This window comes from Tachysurus vachellii, chromosome 7 (genome assembly GCF_030014155.1).
Source record: "Tachysurus vachellii isolate PV-2020 chromosome 7, HZAU_Pvac_v1, whole genome shotgun sequence".
Lineage (NCBI taxonomy): Eukaryota > Metazoa > Chordata > Actinopteri > Siluriformes > Bagridae > Tachysurus > Tachysurus vachellii.
In genome coordinates this window covers 4365488-4378330 of record NC_083466.1, presented here as the reverse complement: position 1 = coordinate 4378330, position 12843 = coordinate 4365488, and the positions used below count along the sequence as shown (strand labels likewise).

At 37.3% G+C, this 12843-nt stretch overlaps 2 gene segments (V, D, J or C); both read left to right on the top strand.

Annotated features, from left to right (window-relative positions):
• Positions 1–5535: 5535 nt before the first annotated feature.
• On the top strand, positions 5536–6074 carry LOC132847872 (T cell receptor alpha variable 12-2-like). The segment is given in 2 exon segments: positions 5536–5588; positions 5731–6074. Coding segments are annotated over 2 exon segments (384 nt in total).
• A 3493-nt stretch (positions 6075–9567) lies between these two features.
• LOC132848093 (T cell receptor alpha variable 12-3-like) lies at positions 9568–10107 on the top strand. The segment is given in 2 exon segments: positions 9568–9612; positions 9755–10107. Coding segments are annotated over 2 exon segments (393 nt in total).
• The last annotated feature ends 2736 nt before the right edge of the window (positions 10108–12843 follow it).

The window sequence follows — 12843 nt, the reverse complement described above, 5'->3', positions numbered from 1 at the left end:
CAAAAATACACCTGGCACGACAGTTTCACTTCTTGGATTTATTCCGTCTTCTCTTAGGTGGTTACGGCTTCAGAAGTCGGAAAGGCCAAAATAATAAATAAAACTCCCTCTAACTCAACAAGTAGTACTCAGTTAACCTAATCCAAAGAAAAGAAAAGAAAATACATGTTCTTCCCTCGCTCCCTATCTCGCCAAAAAACAATAATAAACCGTATAACAAAACTGGCACCGACTTCCTACTAACCACCGAACAAGGTGTATTTACTATATCTACATATACCAATATTTACAAAAACTACATAGAAACACATACAACAGGACACACACAACGAGGCAGAAAACACAAAATGTCTAAGCCAACCCAAAATTTCGACATACAACACAGCATCCAAAACCGGCTTTTTCTCTCTCTCCGTTTCACTCTCGCTGACGTGGTTTAAATGTCCAGCTGCAATTCCCATCCAGCCAATAGCACGACGACGAGGTGGGGCATTGTGTGTCATGTGATGATCGTCCAATGACGTACAGGTGGATATATGACGTAATTGGAGGAGCTGAAAGGAAAATAGACACCGAAAAGCACCTACAGTAGCCACCAGTGACGATCACAAAATAATAAGCAACATAAAAGTGAACGTCAGGTTCAACTTCAATTATGGCCTCGTGATAACGAATCAGCCACCACATTCTCAGAACCTCTCTTATGCCGAATTTACAAGTTAAAACTTTGCAGGACTAAAGGCCAGCGCATAAGCTGTTGGTTGTTGTTTGACATACGACTTAAAAACACTAGGGGATTGTGGTCTGTAAAAACCATAACGGGATCAGGGCATGAACCAATGTAGACTTCAAAGTGTTGAAGAGCAAGCAAAAGGGCAAGGGCTTCCTTCTCGATAGTACTATAGTTTAGTTGGTAGCGGTTGAACTTGCGTGAGAAGAAACTCACAGGATGACCTATTCCATGAATGTCCTCTTGAATTAGGACAGCACCAGCACCAGTACCACTTGCATCCACTTCAAGTTTAAAAGGTTTCTTGAAATCAGGTGCTGCAAGAACAGGAGCACTACATAAAAGTAACTTTACAGATTCAAACGCAGCTTTACAGCTAGAAGACCACACAAAAGGAACTGAACCACGGAGGAGATTTGTAAGTGGCAATACAACATCGGAGAAGTTTCTACAAAAACTCCTATAATACCCTGCCATCCCCAAAAATCGCCTAAGCTCCCGTTTAGTCTTGGGGGCAGGAAAAGTGGCAACCGACTCAACCTTAGCCTCCACAGGGCGAACAACACCTTGCCCCACCTGTTTACCCAGGTAGGTCACCGTAGCTTGACCAAATTCACATTTTGCCAGGTTGAGCGTAAGGGAGGCAGCTTGAAGTTTAGCAAACACTTTGCTTAAGGTGCCAACATGGCTGCCCCATGTGTCTGAAAAAACAACCACATCATCAAGGTAGACCTCACAGTTGTCTACATTACCTAGGACCTGAGACATAAGATGCTGAAATGTAGCAGGAGCATTTTTTAGACCAAAAGCCATAACCGTATATTGGAGGAACCGATCTGGTATACTAAAAGCAGAAATCTCTTCACGTGGGGTGAATGGAACCTGCCAATATCCCTTCAGAAGATCCAACTTCGTTACAAACGTAGCACTACCTATCCGATCAACACAATCCTCCAACCTGGGTAGGGGAAAAGCATCTGCTTTAGTTAGAGCATTAACCTTTCTATAATCAGTGCAAAACCGAAAGCTTCGATCAAGTTTGGGAACTAGTATGCAGGGTGAACACCAGGGACTACAGCTAGGTACAGCAAGACCATTTTCAATCAAATAATCGGTTTCTGCTTTCATCATGGCATGCTTCATGGGATTAACCCTGTACGCATGTTAACAGGGGCATTATCACCAACATCAATGTCATGTTTAAGAACGGTAGTACGTGAAGGAATGTCAGCGAAAAGTGAGGGAAATTGTTGAATAAGACTAATCAAGTCTCTTTGGGCCAGTGGTGACAAATGAGCAAGTTTGACCTGCATATTACACAACCATTCTGAATTTTTCAAATGAGCACCTGGAAAACAAGCACTACCTAGGAAGAGCCCATCCATTTCTGGAGAATAATCAGATGGTGGCACTCCCATAGAGACAAGAGCTACTGAAATTTCTTCTGGACTTGAAGAACCAACAACAGGGGTAGATTGAGAAACGTATGGCTTAAGCATATTAACATGGCAAACACGAGACTTCCTTCTCCGATCAGGAGTCTTTACAACATAGTCGGTGTCACTCAACTTAGACTCAATAACATAGGGCCCAGAAAACCTAGCATGGAGAGCTGAGCCTGGTAAAGGCAATAAAACCAAAACCTCATCCCCTACTTGGAATGTACGCTCCACTGCTTCCTTATCAAATCGTATCTTCATACGGGACTGTGTGTAGTGTTTGGCTAATTCACAAGCTGCATGAAGACACTCACGAAGGGCACTAACATATTCCACAACGCTCTTGACTGGAGATTTCCTAGAGCTCTGAGACAAGAACTCTTCCTGTAACACCTTTAAAGGACCACGGACAGTATGACCAAAGACTAATTCAGCTGGGCTGAACCCAAGTGACTCTTGCACTGCATCACGAATTGCAAATAACAATAAGGGAATCCCTTCATCCCAGTCCTTTCCCTGACTGTAACAGTAGGTCCGAAGCATAGACTTTAAGGTCTGATGGAACCTTTCTAAGGCACCTTGGGATTTAGGATGGTATGCACTAGATACCTGGTGGTGAATTTGCAGTTGTGTCATAACCTTTCTAAAAAGCATGGACATAAAATTTGAACCTTGGTTTGACTGGATATATTTTGGTGACCCAAAGGTGGTAAAAAACTTAACAAGGCTCTTAATGATGGCTCTAGACTTTATGCTACGCAAAGGTATGGCTTCAGGGTACCTAGTAGCAACACACATCATGGTTAGCAGGTAGGTATGACCAGACTTGGTTCTAGGAAGGGGTCCCACACCGTCTATTAAAATTCTTTCAAAAGGCTCACCCATTACAGGTATAGGTTGAAGAGGTGCATAGGGAATAACCTGATTAGGTTTACCCACTACTTGACAAACATGACACGAACGGCAATAACTGATGACATCAGACTTCATAGCAAGCCAAAAGAAATGCTTTAACACACGGTTATAAGTCTTTCTCACCCCTAAGTGGCCAGAGAGATCATGGTCATGGGCGACACTTAAAACTTGGGCTCTATATGGCTTTGGAACCACCACTTGAAAGACTGACCTCCAATCATGTTCTGAGTTGGGAGGTGTCCATTTACGCATTAACACATCCTCATCCAAGAAATAAGCTGTTGAATAGTTAGCCAAGTTCCACAACCATTGCCTTTTCCACAACCACATCAATACAGTGAGAGAGTGAAGGGTCTGCTTTCTGGGCTGCCACAAGTTGTGCACGTCCAACACCGAGTTTATCACATTCCTCCTTCAGTACCGAAATTTTAACTTTAATGTCTGGGTCAGTCTCAGAACTGGGGATCAGATCACCCTCGGGGATGCTTTCACACAGAGGATTTGTACCACACAAAAATGAGTCTGAAAGATCATCAGCATCTTTCATTTTCCTGGCCTGGGCACGCGTCACCACACACGAAGTAAAAACAGAGGGAAATTCACGTGACAGCTCATCACTGTCATTCAAAGTTGGGTTGTCAGTTACCACAGGCCAACAAAAAACCTTCCCACCTGCTAAATCGTTGCCCAAAATAAACGAAACCCCCTTAACTGGCAACTGCGATCGAACTGCAACTTTAACAAATCCAGCCACGACATCGGATCGAAGATAAATATTATGCAAAGGTGCTTTCACTACTCCAAGTTCAATACCTTGAACCAGAACATCTGTAAAAAAAAAAAAACACGCTAATGCGTAACACATTATTGTATATATGCCTGTAATTGGATGAGGAAGTAAAGTGTACATGTGTAAGTAAAGCAAAGTCGATAAGAGGTTACGTGTGTCCAAGTCTTTATGTTAATAAAGACACAACAGTTCTCACATGAATGGTGTAAGGATTGAACTTGATGAAAACTTTGCTTGTCTCAATTATAACACATTAGATAACATCACCTGGATATAATGGACTCAAAGCTAGAAATGATTTTAACACTGTGTACTGCTTTAGAATCATCATTCAGAAGAATATTTGTTCCTTTAATGGATAACTTGAAATAAATGTACATGAATTAGACATTTTTTCATTAAGTAAAATCTTTTGTTTTAAAATCTATTTAAGGTGATTTAAGTATGTCATGTAGTTTTATCCTTAAAAAAAATAGAATAGCCACAAATTATAACTATATCGGTGGCAATTAGAAGAAAAATTTAAAGATAATAAAAGGTCATCTTTTTCTCCACCAGGGGGCAACATAAAGTCATAAAGTCTGACAACGACTGTGATAAATTCTCTATGTAAGTATGTCTACGGTGGCCGAGAAATGCAAAACACTAACAAATCCAAAAACAAAACAACAAATCCGAATACACATTAACAAATCCGAAAACACAACGACAATTCAGACAACCAACGGAAAAGGTAGGTATAGTTTGTGATTGGAACACGTGCCGATCATTGGACAAGACAAGTCTAACTCAAGGTATACATGAAATTCAACAGTCTGCTGCAGGGAAAAGGTGGAAAGGGTGTGTAAAAGTGTACAAAATGTATTGTCCTTCCTGTGGATTAATTCTGTTATTTTCTTATATTTAAATGGAGAACTTTACACGTTACACATAAGATTCCATACCTGTATATCTTGAATGACAGGTGTTTTGTCCGATGATCGGCAAGTTTACATTCACAAAAGATACCAAACTTTTCCGGGTTGTCTGACTTCTTGTTGTGTTTTGGGATTTGTTCATTTGTATTGGGATTTGTTAGTGTATTCGGATTTGTTAGTGTATTCGGATTTGTTAATGTGTTTTGCACTTCTCGGCCACCGTATGTGTCACTTATTTAAAAGAACCAATTTACAGATTTAAAAACAGAATTGAATACTGTTTTCTTTTTAATGTTTTTGTGCCTAGTAATAATATTTATTAAAAAATTTAAAAAAAAATTTATTTGTTTGTTTGTTTGTTTGTTTGTTTATTTAAATTATTGATGTAGATTCAAGATTATCTAAATTTCAGTGCATGAGTTTGTGAGGATGACTAATTATGCAAGACACATTCTATATATTTTGGAATGAAACTGGATTTTGGTTATATCACTTCACACGTATGTTGTATATCTATCTTTATATACAGAGTGTGATTTCCACATGAATTTGCATTTTAGAAGAGTTGTTAATGTGGCAATAAACTGTCTTATTATTTAAGACAATATATATTTGTAAGAACTTATATATATATATATATATAACAGGAGGTGTCATGAGATGCTGTGGGGTGGAGCTTCCTGAACCTTTATGATGTTCACATAATAGAGTACAGAGAGACCTTTTCATTTGGCAACACCATTCATCACCATTCATCATGTTCACTGTTATAATGATGTGCCTGTGGCTTTCACTAAGTGAGTTCATATTTAAATTCAGAAACTTGAAAGGTCATGGTAAATAGTAGTGAGTGAAAAAATAAGAATGTGAGTCTGAGTTATTTGTCTTTGTCTTAATCATGTAAAGACTAATAATATTATGTTCTCTTCTCTATGACAGGTGACTCCATGGCAGATCAAATAAAGCCACTTTCCCCTCATAAAGTTGTAGATGAAGGTGATGTTACTCTGTCCTGCAGCTACAAAGACTTCAGTGGTGTTGTACAGAATCTGTTCTGGTACAGACAATATCCTAAATCTAATCCTGAGCTTCTTCTTTACATCTATCCAAGTGGAGATAAAAGTAACCCTCTTCCACCACGTCTGGATGCTAAAGTTTATGATAAAGATAAAAAACAAGTGGATCTGATCATCTCCTCTGCTGCTGTATCAGACTCTGCTCTATACTACTGTGCTCTGGTGCCCACAGTGACAGGAAATCCAGCTGCACTGTACAAAAACTAACACACTGTTTTGTTACTATAGGAATCACCAGAGGTCTGTAAATTTCATTCCTTTAACACTGGAGAACAGGAGCCCTGTAATTTTTGCTCTCTCTCTAACTCATTACAATATGTCATATAACTGCTGCTGTTATATTAGGTGTTTATTCCTGTATTTTTGCACATGTACTGTAGAATATACAATATGTACATTGGTCAGTGCTTTTGAGTATTGTCTAGTAGTTTTTGTATTGATTTGTATTGTTTGTTTGTCTTTTCTCCTGCACTGTTTGCACCAGGTTGCACAAATGAAATTTATGTGGCTAGGACTAACTTACTTTAAGTCCTTATCTTTGTGTTGTTCTATGTAGAACCATGGTCCTGGAAAAACGTTTTCTCATTTTACTTTGTACTGGTTCAGATATATATGGTTTTCATGACAATAAAAGCTTCTCGACTGGACCCGACCTAAGCGGATTTAACCATAGTTACTAGTATTAATATTATCAATGTCTATGAATGTTATCAAAGTACTGAAACAATGTGTCTAATGTTAATGATCCTGAATATGGTTCAGTACACAACATATAGAGTGTTGTGTTTCTCTAGATGCTGTCATCTGCCCCTGTAAACAAGACACCCACCATACCCTCAGCAGGTAGTATTGGGGGTGACTTGAAGGCCAGACATTTTTTTTTCTCGATTGTGCTGTACTTAATCAGATTTTTGGGGTTTGCTAGGAGAACCTTTGCTGGGGCTTAAAACAACTCAAAAGGATGTTTGACAAACTGGTGTAACCCAAAGGATGTGGAAATAAATGTTTTTCTTCAGATATTGAAGTCAAAATCCTATGGTGGCTTGTGGGACTTTTCATGCTGCAAATATCAGGGTCATGAGCCACTTTGTTAACAGAAACATGTAGGTAATGTCTGGTTCCTTGGATAGGATAAGGAGTTACTCTCCAGTCTCTTTACCCTCTGGGGAATGATTTAATACATAACACAACAGCTCGGTAAACTGCACCATAACAGCCCTTCACTTTTGCTGTTGTCATTCTCTTGTGTGTTTGTTTGGTGTCCTTGATATACATTGCTGAATATATATGCTGTAGTGCACTGGCAAAAGAAGTTGTGGAGGAAGACTCAGGAGACAAACAAAAATAAGAAAATGAATCATAACTGTTGTTCTGTCAAGAAATCTTGCTCTGTATTTATATATGTGTCTGTGTGTACATGTGTGTGTGCTCAGTTACTCATTCTCTCTCTCTCTCTCTCTCTCTCTCTCTCAGATGGTAGATTTTAAAGCACAAAGAAACACAACTAACTGAACTTCACATAAGGCACAGATAAGAAACATCACACGTTACTTGCTGGTTCAATAACCGATGCTCGACCACAGCCACGCTGTCACTGTAATGTTCTCACTTGAATGGTGTAAGGATTGAACTTGAGATAAACTATATTTCTCTCAATTATTTTATTACTGAGACAATAATTATATCATTAGATGTAAAAGTAGTAAAATATGTTAGATTTGAAGAACTAAAGCAGTTTTGGAAGCAAAATATTATCCTGCTCCTTATTTGCTATAGATGTAATAACTTAATAGGTTTATGTTTGATTACTTTGTGTCTGGCTCTATTTCAGTGTATTACTAATTTGTTTGCATTAGTGTTAATTTCGTCAGACGAGACGAAATATGTTCGTCAACAACTTTTTTTTTTCATGACTAAGACGAGACGATGACAAGACAGCACCACTGTCCAAAAACGCTGACTAAGACTAAATTAACATGCATTATTGTTGACGAAAAAAGACGAGACGAAAATGTTTTGTATAAAATAAAAATTAAGATAAAATCTCTTTTCATTTTCGTCTGCAATTGTCTCTGCTTTTTCATCAGCTGTTACGCCTTTAAAATATTCAGAATGCGTTCGCTGTTTAGTGTGTGCGTAGAAAGAATTCGTCCACACGCCGCTCAAAAAAAAAAAAAAAAACCCTGAGCGCAAGTCCACCCCTGGTCTAGGTAGGCCTCTATTGCAGCCTCTTTTATTGCACATGACAGCTTATGTCCCGATGACCGGTCTTTGCATTACGATTAAAAGCAGTATCAATAAAGTAAAAAATGTGATGTGCAGTCAAGTTCGAGTGAAACACTTTTTTTACTGAAATGTTTATCAGTAATAATCTCAGTAATAATGTGTTATTTAAAAAAAAAAAAAAGACTACAATTTTTTGACTAAAACTAGACTAAAATTAAAAGACTTTTAGTCGACTAAAACTTGACTAAGATACCTTGAGTTTTCTTTTGACTAAAACTAGACTAAAATGACGAGACTTTTAGTCGACTAAAACTTGACTAACAAAAAAAGATATGTGAATGACTAAATATGACTAAAACTAACAAGGACATTTGGCACAAGCCTAAGACTAAGACTAAATTAAAAATAGGTGACGAAATTAACACTAGTTTGCATCCTGTTCTCCTTTACCTTATAATCCAGCACAATATTGATTTAAATCTCATCCCTAATAAAGGTTTGGCCATAAGAAGAAGAGGAGATTTCATATCCTTCTGAGAGGACTCGATTTTAAACATTCAGGTAAATTAACTGGGAATAATTGTACACAATTTTGTTTTAAAAAATTTTAGTTTCACATTTTATTTGGCAACAAACTATAAATATAATTTCATAAATAAAAATAATATTTGGAGGAAATAGTGATATACAAAGTGATAAAGTGATATTCTCTTTTTTCCACTAGGGGGCAACATAGGCATAAAGTCAGACAACCACTGTGATAATTTCTCTCTCAAATCAAATCAAATTTTATTTGTCACATACGACATACAACGAGAGTACGACATGCAGTGAAACCATGCAACCATGACCCTTATTAGGTTAGGTTAGATTATAGTTTATAGTTAGGGATTAAACAACAGAATTTTAATGTTTTTCCCCCTATGTAATCATTTTATTTAGTAACTTATTTATTTTTTTATTTATAGGTATATTCATAAAGTAGATTAAAGATTATATAAATTTCAGTCCAAAATCAAAGAGTTTGAGAGGTTGACAAATTTTGTAAGACACATTCTTTATATTTTGGAATGAAAATGTGGATTTTTTTTCCCCAAATGATTTTTTATTACTGTTATATTACTTAATCTGTATGTTTTTTTCTATATGTATATTCAGATGATGATTTCCACATGAATTTTTGATTTCCACATGAAGTCCATTTCAATTAAAAAAGTGAAGCAGGTACAAAATTATTTATGACACAATCTCTGTATATATTCAAGAAACGAAATGGTGATTTTGTAATGATTTAAAAGAAAATTTATATCACTTGTTTTGTAGGTGACTAGGTGAACTGCAGCAAGTCAAGAAACTGTCAGAAGAACAGGAGGTGTCATGTGATGCTGTGGGGTGGCGCTTCATGAACCTTTATGATGTTCACATAATAGAGTACAGAGAGACCTTTTCATTTGGCAACACCATTCATCACCATTCATCATGTTCACTGTTATACTGATGTTCCTGTGGCTTTCACTAAGTGAGTTCACATTTAAATTCAGAAACATTAGTGGTAATGGTAAATAGTAATGAGTGAAAATATCAGAATGTGAGTCTGAGTTCTTTAACTTTGTCTTGATCATGTAAAGTCTAATTATATTATATTCTCTTCTCTTTGACAGGTGACTCCATGGCAGATCCAATAAAGCCACTTTTTACTCATAAAGAGCTACATGAAGGCGATGATGTTACTCTGTACTGCAGCTACAGTGGTGCAGTAAGAAACTTGTTCTGGTACAGACAATATCCAAAATCTAACCCTGAGTTCCTTCTTTACATCTTTCCAAGTGGAGGTAAAAGTAACCCTCTTCCACCACGTCTGGATGCTAAAGTTGATGATAAAGATAAAAAACAAGTGGATCTGATCATCTCCTCTGCTGCTGTATCAGACTCTGCTCTATACTACTGTGCTCTGCAGTCCACAGTGACAGGAAATCCAGCTGCACTGTACAAAAACACATTTCTGTTATACTGAAGGTAAATTCATTCATTATCCCAGAAGATCAGCAACAGTTCTAATAAAACTGCCACAAAACAAACTCATGTACTGATTATTGTATAATATAAAATTTGTTGTCAACAATAAATTGATCAAAATGATCAGAGAAAACTGTTAAATTAAATGGTTTCAATGGACACTTAATATATACAGAATATACAACACATTATCAGGTTATGGTAGACTTTTAAAGCACAAAGAAACACAAATAACTGAACTTGGAAGTAGTAAAATATGTCAGATTTAAGTTGAAGTTTTGGAAGCAAAATATCATCCTGCTCCTTATATTCTATAGATGTAATATATTATAATAGGTTTTTGCTTGATTGCTTTGTGTGTGGTTCCATTTCAGCCTATTGGTATTTTGTTTGCTTCCTGTTCTCCTTTACCTTGATTAATTCATTAGCTAGTACATTATTATTACATATTGCATCACTAATAAAGGTTTGGCCATCAGAAAGAGAGGAGATTTTACCTCCTGAGAGGAGTTGAATTAAACATTCAGGGAAATTAACTGGAAATAACTGTACATGAATTATTTTTTCATCAGGTAAAATCTTCAGATTCACGTATTTAAGGTGATTTAAGTACAACATGTAGTTTTATCCTTAAAGGTGGAGTGCACTATGTTTGAAAGCCAATGCTGACATTTGAAATCACCTAAACAAACACGCCCCAACCCAATTGGGTGTCACCCCTGTTTTAATGGCTCCGCCCCACACATACATACGTAACCCAGGCAACTATTATGGCGGAACCTGCTGGGGCAGCTGGCCGAGGGGATATTCATTCATTCATTCTCTACCGCTTATCCGAACTACCTCGGGTCACGGGGAGTCTGTGCCTATCTCAGGCATCATCGGGCATCAAGGCAGGATACACCCTGGACGGAGTGCCAACCCATCGCAGGGCACACACATACTCTCATTCACTCACGCAATCACACACTATGGACAATTTTCCAGAGATGCCAATCAACCTACCATGCATGTCTTTGTCCCAAGGGAGGAAACCGGAGTACCCAGAGGGAACCCCCGAGGCACGGGGAGAACATGCAAACTCCACACACACAAGGCGGAGGCGGGAATCGAACCCCCAACCCTGGAGGTGTGAGGCGAATGTGCTAACCACTAAGCCACCGTGCCTGCCGAGGGGATATTTTTATCAATAAATGAACTCAGTGAGTAATACTATGGTAATACAGGTCAAATGTGTATTTGTAGTACTGTGTGTTGTACCGTGAAAGTTTTAGAACCCAAGACAAAGGTAACGGCAGGTATCCGCCATGTCAGTGTTTCAATCGATTTCGGCTAACATCAGACATGCGCACTGAACACTCTCTCCGCCGCATATTGACAAGACACGCCCCTTTCTGCTCATGATATGATATGATGTGATATGATATGATATAATACTTTATTGTCAGAACATGTCTGAAATTTTTCTTGCATCACAGTATATTTTCTATGTTTGCAGCAATCATCTCTTACACAACATCACTTAATTCACAAACTCACTCTTACTACATCCCACTACACAACACAGTATATTTACAATACTCTTGATTTACGATTAAGTGTCTTATTTAGCTCAAGGATCTATCAATTTCAATTTGTTGAATCTTGGGATTCTGTACCTCCGAGTTGATGGTAATAGTTCAAACTCATTATGCAGAACATGATTGGGATCAGATATTATATTATTAGCCAGTCTTAACAAATTATTATAAGAAGTTGAGTCATATAGCTTCTCTAGAGGCATGCCAACAATCTTTGAGCAGATTTTTAATTGACTAAACAATTAATTAGTGGTAATATTTTGGTTTTGGTTTGGTTTTTATACCAAATAGAGTTGCAATATTGCAGTACACTCATTATTGCAGACGTAAAGAACAAAAGAAGAATCTTTTTGCTTACGCCGAAAGACCTAAGACGACAAAGAAAATACATTCTCTGCTTTGTTCTTTTGCAGAGAACATCGATGTGATTTTTCCATGTTAACATGTCATCAATCGTTACACCTAAATACTTATATATTTTAACTTGTCTGATTTTACTATTATGAATAAAAACAGGCATTATATGAGTATCATATGTAGACCCAAATATAATCTCTTCTGTTTTACTTATGTTAATGACTAGAGTTGGGTATCAAAAGAAATCTTCCGGTTCCGATTCCAGTTCCAGTTCTGCCTTACGATTCCCGGTTCTGATTCCGATTCCATAATAAAAGAAATGTGAAAAATAAAAATTTTTCTTTTTAAGAAAAATAACTGAAACAATTCCATTTGTGTTTATTAATCACTCTTTAAATATTTTAAACAGAGCATTTCAATTCATATCAATTTAAATTTAAATAAATCCAACATCAAATTTAACATCCAGAATTACAACTTAGCAAAACAGTTAGCAAAACATTTTTCTGAAGAAAAATGAACGTCTGCTTTCTCTGGGAGAAGACGAGACCTTTCCTGGCTTATTGTATCTTCAGCTGTGGAGAAAACCCTCTCAGAGGGGGTAGATTTGCTTCATTGTTGTAGCTTTGGAAATGAATCCACACTCATGTTAAAAAACAGAACCTTTTCTGAATAAGAACCGGTTCTCGGTTCCCAACCCTATTAATGACAAGATCATTATTCTCACACCATTCAAGCAAATTAGTCATACCCTGTTGATGAAATCCAGGACTGTCCTGATCATTCAACACAGATAT